This window comes from Heterocephalus glaber, unplaced genomic scaffold (genome assembly GCF_053883595.1).
Source record: "Heterocephalus glaber isolate CG9 unplaced genomic scaffold, H.glaber_assembly_v1.0 deba00001497, whole genome shotgun sequence".
Lineage (NCBI taxonomy): Eukaryota > Metazoa > Chordata > Mammalia > Rodentia > Bathyergidae > Heterocephalus > Heterocephalus glaber.
In genome coordinates, this window is record NW_028258320.1 from 25,822,982 (window position 1) to 25,842,775 (window position 19,794).

Sequence of the window (19,794 nt, forward strand, 5' to 3'; positions counted from 1 at the left end):
TATATTACTTGCATGACAGGTATTATATACAGATATTCTTTGTGTAACAACTGAGTTATAGTCTGACGACTAGATCATTAAATGAATTGGTTGCTAAATGAGGAACTGTATATAGTGTGTACAGTGCAATATTCAGAACAAATGGTCAAAGGAAATTCCAATTTGATAACTTTTGCTTTTATTTTCATTACTGTTACATGTAATACTTTAATGTATAATGAACATAAAAATATATCACTGTACTATACAGTACAATCAGCAAAACTATACTACTTTATAAACAAGGTGTACTGTACAAAAAAGACATTGAGGATCTATAAATAAGATGTACTGAACTGTAAAAGAAAAAAAGAAGACAGATAGTAAGTCCTAGTGGTGGGTTGTAAGACTGAACAGCACACCTTAGTCATAAATCTGAACTGTTGTTAAGCAGGTAGGTCACTAATCAAGGAATATCTGTATGTATGTATGTATGGTATTATATTTTAGTAAATATAGGTAACTTACAGTATTAAGAAACACAATTCAGATAATATGTGCATAGAGTACATACACTAAAATATATAATATTTCTTTTTTTTGAGACAAGGTCTCACCACATAGTTCAGGCTGGCCTTAAACTCACTATGTAGCTCAGGCTGACCTCAAACTCACAGAAATCCTCCTGCCTCAGCCTCCCAAGTGCTGGGATTACAGGCATGCACCACCACACTCTGCTATCAATACTTTAATTATATCATTCACAAATTTATGAGTTCTAAATATATATAAATATATGAATTATATATATGCATATGTAAACTGTGGACAATGGAATATTATTCAACATTAAAAAGAAATGAACTATAAAACCATGAAAATATGTGAAGAAACTTTAAATGTTTTTTACTAAGTAAAGGAATCCAGTTTTAGCTCCTCATGGTGGCTCACACCTGTAATCCCAGCACTTGGAGGCCAGGGGAGAATGATCACAACAAGTTGGAGGCCAGCCTGGCCACAGAATGAGTTCAAACCCAGTCTGAACTACAGCAAGACTGTGTCTCAAAAAAAAGTGTCTAGTACGAAATGAAAAAAATAAAGACTTTATATATAGTTTACATTCACAGAACAACTTGAGAGGAAGATCGAGATTTCTTGCATGCTCCATGTCCTCACAAGTGCATAGCTGCCCCTACCATTAGCATTTTGCATCAGAATTGTTAATTGGTTAAAAAAAACTGATGAATTTACATTGATTATCAATAAAAGTCTGTGGTTTACATTAAGGTTAATTCTTGGTATTGTACATTTTATAGGTTTTGACCAATGTATTATAACATGTACACATCATCATAATACCATGTAGAGTACCATGGAGAGTATTTTCACTGCTATAAAAAAGAAAACTGTGCTCACGTATTTGTCCCTCCTCATCCCCTCAGCCACTGGCAATTGTTGGTTCGTTTATTGTCTCTTTAGTTTTTTATCTTTTGCATTTATTACAATGGGGGAATCCTCAAGAGTATAGCTTTTTCAGACTGGATTCTTTTGCTTAGTAATATACATGAAGCTTCCTCCATGTCTTTTCATAGCTTGTAGTTCTTTTATTTTTAGTGCTGAATAACATTCCATTGTCCACAATTTGTTATTCTTCTGCCTATTAAATAATATCTTGGTTGCTTCCATGTTTTGGCAAATATGAATAAAGCTGCTATAAATACCCATGTGCATTTTTAAAAATGTGAACAGAAGTTTTCAATGCTGAGTAAATAGGAAGCAACATGATTGCTGGATTGTATGGCTAGACTATGGTTAAGTTTGTAAGAAACTGCCAACTGTCTTCCAAATTGGCTATATCAACTTATCTTTCTACCACCAGTGATCCAGATCTCCTCTGGCTTTACATCCTTACTAGCACTGGGTGTTGTCAGTGCTCTGGTTTCAGTCATCTAATGTGTGTGTAGGTAACAACTGACTGCTGTTTTAATTTGCATTTCCTTGATTACATATGAAATGGAGCATCTCTTTCTTATCTTCATTTGCTATTTTTATATCTTCTTTGGAGAGGTATCTGTTAAGACCTTGTCTCCTTTAGTAGATGTGTCATTTGCATCTTTTCTCCCAGTCCATGGTTGTCTTTTTCTTCTCTTGTCATTGTCTTTTGCAGAGCAGAAAATTTTAACTTAAATGAAGTCTAGTTTATTATTTTTTTAATGGGTCATTTCTCTGATATTCTATCTAAAAAGACATTGTCGTACACACAGTCATGATCATTTTCTTCTATATTATCTTCTAAGTTTTGCATCTTTCATTTAGTTCTATGATCTATTTTGATTTAACGTCTGTGAGGGGTAGGAGTTCTGGGGTGAGATTCATTATTTCCTTTCTACTTTTGGGTGTCCAGTTGTGCCAGCATCATTTGTTGAAAAAAAAATACTTCTTTTCCATTGTATTGCTTTTGATAATTTGTTAAAAATGAATTGTGGAAGGGCCAGGGATTTAGCTCAGTGGTTTCGCCGCCTGCTGGGCAAGCACAAGGACCCGAGTTCGATCCCCCGTACCAAAAAAAAAAAAAAAAAAGAAATTAAAAAGAAAATTAAAAATTAATTAAATTAAAAAACTGAATTGTGGGTTTATGTGAATCTATTTCAGGGCTGCTAATTCTGTTTTATGCATCTATTTGTCTATTCTTTCACTGTCTTATTTACTGTAGTTTATAGTAAATCTTGAAGTCAGGTAGAGTCAGTTCTGTGGCTTTTTCTCTGATATTGTGTGGCCTATTGCAGATCTTTTGCATTCCATATAAACTTCAGAATCACTTTGTCAATATCCACAAAATATCTTGCTGGGATTTTGAATGGGATTGCATCAAATTTACAGACAGACGAGGAAGAACTGACATCTTGACAATACTCAGTTTTGTTGTCCATGAACATGTAATATCTCTCATTCAATTTATTTTATTCTTTTGTAGTTTTCTTCATATGTTTTCCTCCATTTTTGAGGGTACAACTGTAAATAATACCGCATTTTTAATTTCCACTTCTTCACTAATATATAGGAAACAGGTTGACTTTTGTGTATCAACCTTTATTCTACAAACCTGCTTACTATTTCCAGGGTTTTGTTTTGTTTTTGTCAATTTTTTAGAATTTGCTACATGGTAATTATGTTATCTGTGAGCAAGAACAGTTTCATATCTTCCTTTCCCATTAGTATACCTTTTTTTATTTGTTTGTTTATTAAGCTAGCTAAACTTCTACTCTATATATTTTAGGTATTAATTGATAAAATAGAAAAAGTTTTAGCCAGAATAGAATGACTTTCTTTTTCTTCTCATGTGTGATATTGAACAGGCTGAGCATGACCTCTGTTAAAACATTGTACAAGAGAGATTGAAGGCAAGGCCCACATGTTTTCAAAAATGGATAGGCTATTGATTCTGTGAAGTAGAATAGATTGAATCTTCAGGTTTTTTTCAGGTTCTGGTCACAACTTATCTTTGTCATTTAATTCTCTTTCTCCGTGTTTTGTCCGACAGTTAAAATATTAATATTTATTTTACTAATGTGTTTCCTCTGTGAATTAAATAAGATATATATATATATATATATATATATATGAAGTTTCATAGAAGGAAGAAACATAAAGAAGTGTGGAAATGAAAGATCTGTGTATGGGTTGCATGTCTTTTATCCTTTTCTTCTTGTACTTGTGCATTTGATATCAGCAAATGGTCAAGTAGGGTAAATAGATTTGGCACAAATATAGTTAAGTCACTTGCATAAATGAATTGGAATCATTATCACACCCTCTTGAGATATAAGCCCTTGACTTTAAAAGGTTGTAGCCTATGGGTTCTGTAATATACTTTGAAATTTATTTAGAAGGTAAATGGACAAGAGATGTCATTGAGAATATATTAGTGGGATGTAAATTTTTCTCATAGTCCGAGAATGAAGGCAGAGAAAAATTTGCTTTTGAGATTATGAATTATTGGATATGTTGAACATTTGTAATAAAATGATAATTTTACAGTTATTATCTTTCTGTAGGTGAATGGGCAACCATGATTACATTTCCCATGGTTAGATATAACAGAATTTTAAGGCAATAATAAACAAAAGGAAAGATTGTTTCATGCTAAAAATAATCCCATTAGTAAATTTAGATTTAAAACCTACAAAGCACAAATATAGGATTGTTTTTTGTGCTTTTTATAGAGTTTATAAAATTTTGTTATGTGTTATACTTTGCTATAGCATATAATAAAATGAGTAATGATCTTTACAAGATTGTAAAATTGACTTTTTAAGTTTTGGGTGCAGTCTCACTAGCAAGTGTAAAGTTTAAATTACTTGCCAGTTGTAGCCCCATCTTAAGGATCAAATTAAAATTTTTTTAGAGTGTTCAGCTGAAAGAAGTGTTACTTTTGTTAATAATTGCAGAATAACTCTGGAAAACATCCACAGAAATAAACTCTTGATTGAAAGCCACGGTAAGGAAGGCATCTTTCTACAAGGTGGCAGCTCATAATCCTTCCTTCTCTGTAACACTTCTGTTAAACAGGCCAAAGTTTTTGTAAATAACCTGTCTACAGTGTGTGAGAAGTATTGGACTCTGGGACTCCATCAGACATTCCTGCTAATGCTAATCATTGGAAGATGGCTTCTCCCCATTGGGGGCACCATCACTCGAGACCAACTCTCAGAACTCCTCCTCATGTTTGTGGGGACAGCTGCTGACATCCTGGAATTCACCAGCGAGACTCTGGACTTGGAAAATGTGAGGTGAGCTCTGCAATGAAAAGACCTTTTCAGGGTCAGGACCACACACCTGTCTCTTTGTTCTGTTAATTATGTTTTGCATGAATAAACAACTTAGTGTAGCATATGCCAATTGTTAAGTCTGTAGCTTTGCTGCTGTTTAGACACATACTGGGAAACAGCACAGTCCTTATAATAAAAAAAAAAATGAATAAATGAGGTTGCTGTTAGAGAAAGGGACACATGATACCCCTTGGAGTGAGAACGGAAACGCTGTGCGTATTTGCATGACTACAGGTCAGGTGGGCCCATGGTTATCTGGAAATCTGCAGTGGGTTTCACACCTAGCTCCTCTACAACAGTCTCAAGTGTCATGAACAGAGACAATTGTGAAATCTTCTAGAGCACAACATAGCTACAATTTCAAGAGACATGGAGAAATCTCTCCTTTCTCCAGTTAGAGAATTTACACTCCCTGGTGTGAATGGAGAATGGAGCGGATGAAGTTTTATTTCATTAAAATTTACTTTTAGTCAGTTTTGTTCAAAGTACCCCAAGGCTTTTTGATGTAGATGCTTATAAATTAAAACTTATTGAGTTGGTACTTTTATTTTTGCCACTACCAAATAAACTCAGAATCCATGATCACATCTGTTTATGGAACTACTTTCTTCCCATTAGGGATTTAAGTTTCAGTGCCTGAATGTACTTTAAGCTTGAGTTGTTTTGCACTATGCTATAAAAATAAATTGGAATGAGGCTGCCTTTTAATGCTACAGTTTACTTTATGCCGTGTTTCTCAAACAACATAACATAAAGCTGAGCAAAATACATTAACTTATTGAGTAACCTTAATATCTCAATTATAGAATGAATTATATTTATAAACATGTGTTATCTCAACATGATCATTTCTTGTTTCATTCATACTAATTTTTCTTTTAGCTTATTAAGGTGACATTCTTTTAAAAATAATCAAATCTAAATTGATTCATTGTCTTCAAAATGTTTTAGTTTGTACTTTGAATGCCTTATCATTGATCAGTGTTTTATGTTGTATTATGTATTTTCAAATACTTTTATGATAATTATAATCCTATGCAATTACAATAAAATCATGAACAAATCATGACAGAGCACATAAAAATAATGAATATCTATAATAAGAAGGAATGATAATATAATCATAACAAATTACACTTCTCTATAAATAAATACATAACTGTTGAATACCTCAAGAGATGGAGGAAACTTAGGATAGTAAAATAGTGAGTAGGGTTATGTTCTATGGGTCTGGTCATAAAATGTGAGGTGTGCCAAACTTCGTTATCTTAATGAACTCTTTCTTCATCTATTCCATCCAGAAGTAACACCATGGGGAAGTTTATAGATCTATGTTTACCAACAAATGTTGATTATTAAATAATTTTAATTGCATAGCCAACAAAAAACAATAACAACAAAATACACACCCTTGAAAGTCATGAGGTATTCTTTCACTTGCCAACTATGAATTTGTTTTCTAATCTGGCCGGCACTCTTCTAGGCAGAGATTGGGGAACAAATATTGAGCAAATGAAGAACAAAAAGACATTCAGTTCTATCCCCCGCCAGAAATGATTATTCAATTCAGTAAGAAGTTAAAGAGCATTTAATGTTTCGAGACATCGTAAATCCCCATTTCTTCTGCCAACTACCAATTAATCTGAGTGCTTCATGAATATATATTATTAAAATTTTAAACTTATATCATATTCTAAGCAAGATTATACTTAAACAACAGTTGGCCCTATATATTTCTGGTTCTCTGTGCATAGATAGAAAGCACTACAAAAAACTCTCATGTACTGAACATATACAGAGCTTTCTCTTGTCATTTTCCCTAAGTAATATACTGAAGTTCATTTGGTTAGTTTGTATGAATTCACATCGGTATCAAAATCCTATGATTCTGCAATTCTTTCTTAATAGAATTAACAGACTTAAACAACAAAAAAACCCAAGTTTTGTGATTCTACAGTTAGTAAATTACTGATTATATTGATGTTTAGTAAATTATGGATTTGTGTCACCATAACTGTAACTGAGATTTAGAATATTCCCATCACTCCAAAAAGATTTCTTAAAACTATTTGTAGTCAATTTTCACTTCTGCCACCAACCCTAGACAACCAATATAGACTTTCTATATAAATTTTCTTTTTTTAGACATTCATGTAAATTCGCCTGTGCTATTACATGTTTCACTCCTTCTGATTTTTAAATAGTATTTCACTGAGCATATGAACCATACTTACTTTGTTTATAGTAGTAGATGCGTATGTGAATTACTTATAATTTTGTGTTATTAAAATGACGATGTAAGTAGCGTTCATTTACAATGGGTGGGTATGTTTTCATTTTTCTTGGGTAAATACCTAAGAGTATAATGGCTAGAATTATGTTAAGTACACATTTAACTTTTAAGAAACAGTCAGCCAAACTATTTCTAAAGTAGTTTTACCATTTTGTATTCCCAGCTAGCAATGTATGACTGTTAAAGTTTCTTCATATACTTACTAATACTTTTTCTTTTTTTAGTAGAGGATGTACAAGTGGTATCTCATTGTACATTTAATTTGCTTTGAATCCAAAAACCATATTAAACTTGTTTATTTGTTAATTTCAGTCACTATTTCTGTAAATCTTTTCTCTGCTGTGATTCCTTTCTTCTGAGGTTCCTATTTAAAAGTGTTGGATCATGTTCCATAGGTCTCTTAGGCACTATTGATTTTTCCTCAAACTTTTCTACTCACTGAACTTCAAATTATATAACTAGTATGTGGCTGGTGAATAATTTTGGCAGAAATTGTGATCAAATACTTTGAGACCTTTGGATTTCTATCCCATGATGATCTATGTATGGATTGAGTAGCACATTTAAAAGTTCAAGATGTTTTCATATATTTTTCAGTTATTAATTTAAATTAGGCCCTTTTGGGTCTTCTCTGCATATAATTTTCCAATCAGCCAAGCACACAAGAGAACTCACCCAGCCCCTCTGTAGTTCTCTCATTTTTAAAATCTCTCCATGAAATTTAAAATGAGTTCATCACTCACCCCAATTCAGATTGCAATCTCAAGTAGAAGCTGTGAATTTTCTCTTTCATTTCCAACTAGGTTTGTTACTTTTATTGACCGCATCTCTTAGTGTGAGATTCCATACTCCTTTCCAAATCAAGTCAGTAACTTTTCGCCACAAGAAGCCTTTGTTTTTCATCACCAAGCCCTTCCTAGTAAAACTGTCATGCTGACAGATCAAGATATCCCTAACATATTCATAACTTGAATAAACTTTAGACAGAGTTTTGTCTGACTCTTAGTCCTTGGTTTCCTTTTTCTTAGAACATATACTTTAGAAAATTTGAAATTATAAATTATTTATTTGGATCTTTGAGATGTAAATCTTTTGCCAGCCTCTTGTCTATTGACAACCCAAGAATATCTTTCTCAAAGGACCTATGAGCCGTATCTTTGAAACATAATTAAGAATGTAAGTAATATTAAGAATGTCATGAAGAAAGATAGGGTCTCTATCTTCCAGTCTCTTTTGGAGGGTAGATGTCTCACTTAGATCTGTGCCAATTACCAAACACAGATGACCTAATTACTTCCACCCTAAGATCCTTCAGTATTTTTCACCAGCTCACCCCAATGTTTAAATCTCTCCCATCTTTTGTTTTACAGAGTTGAGTTTTATCTTATTGCCTTATTGAAACAGTCTCTCTCCCATATTGCAATAGTCATGAATAAATTCTTCCTTACCTGTTTGAAATTCCTGATTCAGTGGAATTTTTAAGTTAAGGGCATAACAATATCCAGGTGAAAGAGTGCTGTAGACTCTTGCTGTGGTTACCAACTATTTTGGCAGCTTTCCATGAATAAATTTTACTCAATTTATTGTTTTCCTCTGCTTGATTTCTAGAGCATTGAATGGTTGTTTTTGACAATTTTTCCAGTGTTATATATGTTTGATGGGAGGAGTAGTTACTATTTCATTTTGTTATAGCTACCTTTCATGATTTCACAAGTCTGAATTTCAACATCACTGCTAGAAACAGTTTACTGGTTATCTGCATCTATGGAGATTACTCAGAGCAATATGTTTTCTGAGCCCAAATCATTTATTAAAAAGAAAAATCTGTTTCCATAGCATTAATGATATTTTATTGTATTTGACTACAAAAAAAGGGAATCTTTCTATGTTTTCATTTTGCTTGATGAAACTTTTCTTTCAGGATGGGTTAAAACTCTGTTTTCTTTTTTAAACTTATTTATCACTTTTTCTTTCTCTTAATGTGTTGATCAATATTTTTTAAAAAAATAGTTAGCTGAATTCTATTCACTGGTTATTTCTTCCAAAAAGAAATAGCCAAGCAAGTTGGCAAAGTGTGACTTTTTATTTTTAATTTTCACCCATCTGGTTGGGTGTGCTAATTCACCAAATGCCACAAGCATAAAAGTATTACATAGATAATCATATTTCTACTGATCTTTTGTCTCCTTATGAATAAAATCCACTTTCTACCATGTATCTCCTTTGACATTTGTGAAGGCAGATTTTACAAATGTCATACTGGTGCATAAACCACCCCAAAATTCCTTTGCATATCTTGACTGTTAGGCATTTAAGCTCAGTGATTTATTTTACATTCCAACATTTAACCTTCCTGAGTAATTCCACTGTCTAATTTAACAATTCATATTTGTCTGCTTCAAAATTTTGACCTAGTTTTATAAAACTATTTTTGTTCATTTTACCAGTATCTTTCCCAAAATACATATTCTTCTATAGTTTGTGTTTGGATAAACAATACTTAAATATAAAACACATATACATTCAGTATTGTATTTTAGAATTGGGGGCACCTAGGCTAGAGGTAGGCTATAATTTGCTCCTACTCTTTAAGAGGATGAAGCTGAGACACAAAAAATTTAAGGAGCATGTTAAAATTCATTAGTAACAATAGTTTTAGCTAATTTATTTATCACTTAATTCTGTATCAAATACTGTAATGCCTTCAATTTAATGAGTTGCTCTTTAACATTATAAAGCAGATACTATTATTATTACCATTTTATAATCAGAAGAGTTTTAGAAACTCTCAAGATTACATGTAACAAAAAGTAACTAACTTACAGTATTCTCCCATGTTTAGCCTGTGTCAGGTGCTTTTCCAACATCTTCATATGCTCAATAGATTAAAGTAACACACTCAGAATTGTCACATAAAATCCAATAAGTACTGTAATTTTCACTTCATAGTACAGATGGGTAAACTAAAGTATTCAGATGTTAAACTACTTGTTCCCTTTTTCTAGAGCTGGTAAATGATCAATCTGGGATTAGAGCTCCACATTCCATTTCTCTAGAGAGAGTGGGAGCTTGTTTTGGAATTCTGGTTACTTGGTACCTGATTGCATGCATTACTATTGCATTATACTGCCTTGCAGTCAAATAGCAAGTTGGTTTTTATTGAATTATTGAAGTTTCAGATCATAAGAAACATCACAAGTGGGTGTCTTAGGAAAAATCCATTTTATAAGTATTGGAAAATCCTCTCCAAAATATTAACAAGTTTTATTTTTTTGTGGGCAGGCTCTGTTTGAAAAATCCTAATAGAGGATATACCAAGTAAATACTTGTTGTGTTTTGAGGTAATATTATTAGAAAGTACTTTATTCTATTATGGAGAAATGTAGATGCTTACAAATGCAAGTAAAATCCTTTGAGCCTGAATTGGTCTTCTGAAGTCACAAGATACAAATGTAATTTCTTTTCCCCAATATAGCCATTTAAACACATAAAACAAAGCCTTTAAGGAATTTTCTCAGTTTTCAGTTTGTTGAGCTATCCCACATGTAATATGACTTTAGTCTCTGCCACAAATACATTTATAAAAGTGTCTCATAAACATAATATATAATATAATACATAACATTTCAGGTATGTTATGAACATTGTTGAATAGACTAGGCTAAAATTTTCCATTTCATTCTAGAAAATAGTACGGTGTAATGGTTGAAAAGATGTCTGCTGAAATCAGTCATTTCGTTTTGATTTCTGCTCCCAGTTCTTATAATCACATTACTTTGTACACATTTTCTCAGCTCCCTATGCCTCAGTTTCCTTTTTAGCCAACAAAAATAATAATTATGTCTAATTTGTCAAGTTGATAGGAAGACTATGTGTGATCATGGATTTAAACATTTAGAAAACTTCTTGTTACATAGATGGAGATCAGAAACTATAACATTATTTAAAATTCCAGACATCTATTCAAGGTCTACTGTGTATAGACATTGATATTGTAGAGAAAGAAAGGTATAGTCTTGAGACCCAAGACATTTTCATTAAAATTTCTAGACTTTATATTTCTCATGATCTATGATTGCACATGATTTTAGACAATCATTAATCATGTCACATTCTGGACTCATAGTTAGATAATAGGGAAAATCCTTGAGGCATCTTTACTATCTTACTGCATCCTAATTTATGATATCCAGCTTTCTGGAATCCACTTTCTGGAATCTTGATTGTGTTCTCCAGGTGCTGGTTTTCTATCCAAGCTTCACATCGTATGTGCATGAGAAGTCTTTGATGGTATTATTATCCAGTTCACTGATGAAATGTGAAGTAGAAGAGAATCATAGATAGAGCCTACAGCAATACATTAGACAACTCACTCCCCTTGATGAGTCACTCACACAGTTAGAAATCAACTTAGTATTCACACTCAGAATATTTCTTAATTTTCCTACTAAGGACGCTATAGAATTTTTTTCAGGAGGCTTATTTAAATTCATGTGTCTGTCATCAATTTATGTAGTATTACCTGCTTGGTAATCTCAATTCTGTTTTTAAAAGGGAAGAAGAAATAACCCTAGTTGAGTACAATTGTTCTTAGAAAACCTGTGCTGATTCTTAATAATTACTGCCTTCTTCCATAAGGACTCTCAGAAATCATTTGAAGAATCACTTATATACTCTGGGCATTAATAGTAATATATCTTTTGTACTTTCAGATATATTTCTGCTTCTTTTTGAAAGTTAAGACTTCATTTTTCTGTCTTCAATCTTGTGTCCACTGTTAACTGCCTAGACAGATAATGATGGCTTAGAAATCTCATTTACAAATTCTCTGAGGCTTGAGGTTTAATTTTTTAGGATCTGAACACTTGAAGCATTTACAGATATCCCTTACAATCTCTCCATTTAGTTTGGTTTCAATTACTCTGGCCTCATAGTTTCTGAGCCCTCTCCAGTTGAAAATCCCTCTTGACAGAAGATGGAAAAAGAAATCTGTTGTTGCACCACTGACCTCAAGTTGATTCCCTCCTTGGTATATTTACAAAAAATAAATGTGACTTTGGTAGTTATTTAATATCCTTTACATTTCTGTAACCTCTATGCCTTTGGACTTAGTATTCCAGACCCTTCTTTGAGATTTGTGACAATTGTATGCTTGCCCAAGCAACCATTCTTTCCATAAATGTATGTTGAGTACCCTGGTGTGGATGTAGATAAGAGAAGAGCACATGCCTAGCATTCAAGAGACCATGGGTTTGATCCCTAGTTTTCAAAAAGATGAAACCAAACAAAACAAAAAAAAACCCCAACCAAACATGAACACACTCACATGCACACAACAGCATAGTTTATCTAGTGTAAACTCTCTTTATTGCATTTATCTCTCCACTTTTTTTCCATTTAAGACGAGTTTTCTTTTGCATGCTGAGATTCTGATTTTGGAGTATCATCTTGCCCTTTTGAGATTTCTTTTCAATTAGTCTTGGATTCTGGGAAGAATTATCAGTCCTTCCTCCTACATATTTTGAAATTAGACTCTGAATATGCATGTCAATATCTAACTTTTTCCCCTAGTATTTCTCTCTTGTAATGTTTTTATTATTTTGGAAAACTGAAGAAAACAATATGAGACCAAGAAGCTTTGCTATAATTTATGCTTATCCTAGGCTTAAGTGTTTGATTTCTCGTGTTTCATTTCTTTTTCTTCACCTCACTAGGATCATGCATGGCTTATTTTCATGTATTTATTATGTCACTAAAATACTTTGCCAACTCACAAGAAATTTATTAAAAGTACACTCAAATATGGGTTGAGATTTCTCTCTTCTGAATATGATCATGCTTTTAATTACTAATTTAAAATGTGGTCCACATTCTAGGAACAACACTCCGCTAGTCTGTGCCATCCTTGTGATATGGACATGGAGCATGCTTCAGTTTCCACTTGACCTGGCAGGTAAATGGCTTCATATCTGTGCAAAGACGTGGGTGTGGTGGCACACACCTGTGATCCCAGCATTTGGGCGGCTGAGGCAGGAGGATCACCACAAATTCGACATCAGACTGTGCTACATAGTGAGCTCAAGGCCAGCCTGACCTATATAGTGAGACTCTGTCCCCAAACCAAACCACACCAAACCAAACACCAGATTCTCATGGACATAACCTGTGTCTTACAGATTCATCTTCAATATTTGTGCAAAGAAACAGAAAATTACAACTCTTGATTACAAATTATACTAAAGGTATAGAAGCAATTGAGGGGATTATCCTTTTTATATCCCCATGTTAGTTCCAATTCTTAGAGGGAAGAAAGACTGAAACTTAGGAAACCTTTGACTGGTTTCATTCTGGTGTAATCACCTCAAGATACTTGATTGGATAGTGTCATAGATATGAATTCACCTCAAACACTGGTTCTACCACTTATGACCTGTGAAACTTCCTGAGAATTAACATATCTGTGCCTCCATTGTTTCATCCATGCAATGGAATGGTAATCACAATAGCTAGGGTTGATGATTCAATAAGCTGTAATTTGGAAAAGGCTTACTAAATTTTTTCCCCTTCTCTTCCCTTCCCTTTCCTTCCCTTCCCTTTCTTTTCCTCCCCCCAACCCCCTGCCCCATGGTACCAGGGATTGAATCCTGTACTTTCACACTGACCTACAACCCCAAACTATTTAATTTTTATTTTGAGATAATGTCTTACTAAATAGCTAAATTGCCCATGCTGAGCTCCAATTTGCAATCCTCCTTCCTTAGCCTCCCAAGAAGCTGGAATTACAAGAGTGTGCCGACACATCCAATGTCTCTTGATGTTTATAAGTAATCATTTTTATTCCTTTATCAGACCATGTATTAAGGTAATAAGAGCAGTTTCAGGGCCCCATATGGAAAATTAAACTTTCCTTCAGAAGTAGCCATTGGAATCTCATTTGTTTTTACTTCAAAGATACAAATTTTTAAGACTTTCAAAGAAGTAAACTATTTCCTAGGAATTTCATACCAGTGATGCTCTACAGTTGCATTGCCCAGTATAGTACCCGCTAACCACATGTAACTTTTCAAATTCAAGTTAAAGCTAAATGAAACTAGAGGCTCAAATCCTCAGTCACACTAGTCACATGTGAAATGCTCAGTTGCCACTGATGACTACCATATCTGACAGGAAAGATATGTCACATTTTTACTTCCATAGAAAGTTCAACTGGACATTGTTGACCTAGAGCAATGGTGGCAAGCCTATGGCACACATGCTGCAGTGAGCTGTTTATATCATTGGATGCTCTAGAAGGTTCGCCCTCATTGACCTAGAGCTATACCATAGGTTCATGATATCCTGGAATTTTGATTTGCGAATTTTCCTGGGTGCCACTTTACTTTGATGAAATTTTAGACTTTAATTATTACATTTTTCTTGGTCTGGCTTACTTTTTGAGAACCTACATGCTGGGCTCAGGATTAGAATTAATCCTTGGGACAGGAATATTTAACATTTTTCTATATCTTTTTTGTTTCACTTCGATAGATTCAGAAATTTGAAACATTTTAAATCTTAGATTCCACTTTCTGAAACAAAATTGTCAACAGAAGTGACAGAAAGAGTCACTGTGGCTTTTTCAAAATACCAAAAACCTGATTACTGGTTACAAACAAATATAAGCTAATAATATATCATGAATTAGAAAATAAATCATACTCATTAGTCAACTGGTAGAATAATAATAGCTAGTTAGTGGTCCACTGATAAAATATTAGGTGTAATCCCTGTACATGTCACTTTATACCTTTGGGGGCCCTTTGTGAGCTCTTTCAGGCCCCTGACTTCTTAGGAAAAGCAGTTACCAATCCTAAAATGCTTTGCTGCTGTCATTCACTCTGCTGATTCTCACCCTCTGGTATCTTGTGGTTTATTGCTTTGCTAAGAAAATTTTTATTTAAGAAAGAAATTTTGTAAACTTTGAGGGGTGATAATGTTGTGCAGCTGTTTGAAAAACAAAGACCAAATGTTACTTCTGACTAAATCAGTATTATATTTTCCAACAAACAGTACATTATGTTCACCCATATCAAAGCAGCTTCATAATATTTTCAGGCTCCAGTGAGAAGAAGGCATTCTTTGTTTAAGAACTCCAAATGGAAGGCTTTATTATTATAAAAGGATTATTTTCTGCCCCTGACCTTGAATTAAATTTACATTTTAGAAATTTTAAAAAGTTTATCTGTTGATTAGACTTTCTTTTTGTTCAGCTGTAAAATCAGTAATTATATCCAGTCTTTCTTGTAAATTGTGAAACAAAGGCATAAGGAATTAGGGTAAAACAAATAACAATGATATTTATTTGGGGTTCCCCTCCCCACCATTAGAAAAAGAAACTTGACATGAATTGAATTTAAATTTGAATATAAGCATTTGGATTTACACAGCACAGTTAGCAAGCATGACTTAGTGAGTGAAGCACTAAGTACGTTGATCCTAAAGAGAGTATCTAGGAGGAGCTGGGCCAAGTGCATGTAGCTCCATCTGCCTCATTTAGCAGTCAAGCAAGTCACCGTTATCCCCAGGGAAGATTGAAAAGAAAGTGGAGAAAAGGGCGGAGTGTTATTCCAGTGGAAGGAAAAGGAGCCAATGAACTGAGAACCCTCGCCTCCCAGATATTTATATCACAGTCTTCAAAAGAAAAACCCGAGTCCTAGAGCAGTGAAGTCACATGGCACCTCCCTGCTAGATTTAAGGCATCTGGGGTCCCTGACTTCAGGCCTTGAGCCCACTTCTGTGCTGTCTCCCCACACCACAGACTCTAAAAGGCACCTGGCATCTCCCTTACTCTTTCTAATCTATTTAACAGTGTCCTCCCCAGAGTGAGAACGATCTGAAATGTTTTTAGTGGATGGAAAGCAGGTGGTAAGGAGGTGGGAAAGGTTTCACCTGTTCCCACCACTCAGGATCAGGGCCCCCAGGGTTAAGGACTTGTCCAATCTCATCTGTCTCGCATGTGCATGTGCAGATGAGAGTGTTAACTGGCCTGTCTGGCGCTTTCAGTGCAGCAGGTCGTGTGCCCCTCGTCGGTAACAGCCAGGGGATTCCCCAGCCTGTTCTTCTGCCAGTACAGCTCTGACCTGTGGAACATCGGGATCAGCATTTTCATCCAAGACGGCCCCTTCCTCACCGTGCGCCTCATCCTGATGACTCATTTCAGCGTCATCAATCAGATGCTGGTGTTCTTTGCCGTCAAGAACCTCCTCGTGGTGCTGCTGCACCTGTACCGCTTGGCGGTCCTGGCGTCGGCTTTCCGAGCTTCCCGGCGACGGCAGTCAGAAGGCCTCAAAGCAGAGCACGGCTGTCCGTGCGGACCCCCTCAGAGTGGGCCAGGGACCGGCGAGGGAACCGTGAGGGTGGGCCTGGCTATGCCTTTGCAAACCTCACCAGCCTCCTCTGATGCCTCGGAGCCCACACCATAGCCACTTATTCCCAGCAGGATGCAGCTGGAAGGATGAACTTTGTAGGCTCGTACACAGTTCTCCCTCTTTTTTTTTTTTTTCCTTTCCATCTTGGCATATAATAATTTTCAAAGAAACATCATGAAAAGATGATCTTAAACTAAAGCCAAGGAATTTCCTTTTGTCAGTGGAATGGAAGGAACTTTGATTAGTGGTGATGGCTACAATTTCTTTTTGATGGTGTAAGTTGTTATAGTCATTCAACAACCGATTTGTTTCTGCTTGGACAAGGTTGCCGTGACATGTCCCCCTCGAAAGATTCAGTGCGACCTGTCACGGCTGTTACCTGAAAATATAGACACTTTGACCTTTGGCTCCATTGTCTGACTGTCTCAACTGATCTTTTCTGCGATGTCCCTCCGACGACAAAAATGTACAGTCAGTGAATGCAGAACAAATGAGGGAAAAGTGTCTTTAAAATTACCTCACTGGGAGCTGGCAGCAGTGAACATACCTCCTCAGCTTCCAGATCACAGAGACCCCTCCCTCCCCCTCCGTTTACCACTGCATGGACCTTCCCAGGGAAACCTTTTTTCTGAGCAGATGTGGTATTCTGTCCTGGTGCATATGCTCTTACAGAAATTTTATTGTTTTTGGCTTGGGCACAACACTCACAGCAAACCATTCGGTTACCTGTCTATTGGTGGCAAGGCAGGAAACACTGGAGAAACGCTAGCAGTCAGTTTCATTTTGAATATGATTTGCGGTGTTCATCAACCCCACATGACCATTTTCTACATTGGCAAGTTAAATTGCCCTAGCTGATGCAGGGATGCTCTGGAGCATGGATGAAGGTGTTCACGCCCTTCAAGGTTACCACAGTTTCTGGTGTCTGCCAGCAACAGCAAACATAGGTGCATCTGCTCCAAACTGGTTCCCCTGGAACTGGCCCTTGGGTCTTGGGCCAGGAGAATGGATGAACCTCGGTGAGGGACGGAGGAGGTCGGAGCCAGCTTCTGCATCATGGGAATCAGGCAATGCGCTTCATCCTCCTGAGTTAAGACTTAATTTTCTCACAGTTTAGGTAGTCATTTTGTCCCCTTTACACACCTCTGTACTTTCAAGATGGAGGTGATTCTGAACCTTTTAAAGTGATTTTTGTTTTTAAAGATACAGTGGAAAAATTTGCTTGGTTGTGTAGCAGTAATTATATAGGAAGCAAAGAGTTTCAAAAATATAAGGGTCAAAGCATCATTCTTCCTATGTTAATAGGCTCAGGAATTCAATGGGGCATTTTCAGGCAGGAGTGCCTCTAATTGGTTGTGACCTATTGTCAACCATTTGGGACAGTTTTACCTATAAATTTCTGTGTAATATAATATCCACTCACAAATTTAATACAAAGTTTTACAAATACATTCTGCTTTTACATAGAGTAATGTATTTTTTCAATAAATCTTTCTTTTCTTCCTATGCTTCTTATTTTAACAATATAATGATTATAAAATTACACATGAAATGAGTAGAATACATTTATAATTATACATAATAATTTTATGCAAGTTAAGATCAGGAAATTCTATTTATATGAAATAAAGAACTTGACAACTTTTAAGGGCATGTTATTTCAAATGCTTAGCAATGGAAAGCAAAATAATAACTGCTATTTATAAAAATGCCTCCACAGAATCTGTTTTTATGCTGACTGTTTTATGTTGACTTTTTTCTTCCACAACATGTATGTGCTGCTTATTATTGCAGATTTGCTCATGGCATACTTTTCATGTTTGAATTTTTTTTCTTCCAGCAAAACAAACACTGAGCCTCTATTTTTAGTATAAAGTAGTAAGGCTGTTGCAAGGATATTTTAAAGTGCTTTTAAATCTGAGACTTGGCTTGGATTTGTGAATGAGTTTCTAGTGTTTAAGTGAAGTATTTTGTAATTAGCACTCTTCCAAAGGCCTGGGAAAGCAAAAGCTGTCCAAAATCTGGCTTTATTTAGAAAGCTAGGAAGTCAGAGAGTACCCGGGACCATCTTGGTAATTAATGGCAATAAAATAGACATATATTCTGTAAGATTTTCCAGAGAAAACTGCTAAGGGCAACGTTTTTTAATCTAACTGCCAGTACTTCCATTCTCTTAGACTGGCTGTTTTTATAGGTTTTTTTTTTTTAAATCTGGTTTTGTTTAGTTTACTTCAAAAGAACCCTAAGTACAGCTTGTATCCCTGATAAAAAATTTATAAACGTATTCAGTTAATTGTATATTTCTACTGTGAACACATAAACATTGTAATGTTTAAAAACATCCAAGAATTTGCTCTAAAGTGGTTAGAACATGAGTTATCTCCCGTATGTTGGGATCCTGGGACTTGCATTTTATTTGTAATAAGCTGAGTGATTCATATCGTCTGGATAATGTGATATACGCCATAGCCTCTAGGCCCACACCATCCAGCCCCCAGCTCTCAGACACAACACATGCCTATTTCCAACCACTAAAGAGAGTGGTTTATTTGTGATTATTGGATCTGTTTTATTGCTATCATTGTGATTTTATCATTTGATTAAAGCTCAATCAAATGTCATCCCTATAAACAGCATTCTATTTGTGAGAAAATACAGTGTTAATGATACTGTGTAGAAATACACTGTATTTCTTGTGACTATCTTATGTGTTTCATTTGCCCTAATTGGATGAGCCTCAGATGATATGACAACGTGGTAAAATGAGTTAACCATTCTTATCTTTGATTATTCTGTGAATTTTTAGTTAAACTGTGATAGCATAAGAAAATAAAAGCTTGAATGGGCAAATAGCATTCATTCAAATCTTTCAGTGAAGAGTCTCAGACAAATTTATCCACTGGATTAGTTGTACTTTCATTAACCCTTAATAGCTATATAGATATAGGGAAAAATTTTCAAGATTTGCTACCAATATTAACCATTAACTCATTTATTAATAAAAATTTTCAAAGCAATAAGATGTTCATGGTTTGGAATTTCCACCAGGTTTCAGAGTTGAGCATTGACTCTTTTCATCTTTGGTATTTAATAGTAATGTCTCTTAATAGTTATTCTATTAAAAGAGAAAAAGAATGGCAAAAGGCAGGCCTCTGTTTACCTTTGCTCTGCTCCAAAAAAGGCTACTTAAAATATGCTGCATAGGCTCAGAGACACAAGAGAAAAATCAAACAATCTTGAATTTTAGAGGAAAAAAAAGACCATTACTTTTTCTAATTCTACATTT

The 19,794-nt window shown here is 34.9% G+C and overlaps 1 protein-coding gene across 1 annotated transcript in view; it reads left to right on the forward strand.

Moving 5' to 3' along the window:
* The window catches only part of Tmem26 (transmembrane protein 26), a 39,547-nt gene extending 20,859 nt beyond the window's left edge, over positions 1 to 18,688 (forward strand). Inside the window, exons 4-6 of the mRNA XM_004858266.4 lie at positions 4,549 to 4,769; positions 12,978 to 13,054; positions 16,144 to 18,688. Coding sequence (XP_004858323.1) covers positions 4,549 to 4,769; positions 12,978 to 13,054; positions 16,144 to 16,562 — 717 coding nt within the window. The 3' untranslated portion in view covers positions 16,563 to 18,688. The remainder of the gene's footprint in view (positions 1 to 4,548; positions 4,770 to 12,977; positions 13,055 to 16,143) is intronic.
* The last annotated feature ends 1,106 nt before the right edge of the window (positions 18,689 to 19,794 follow it).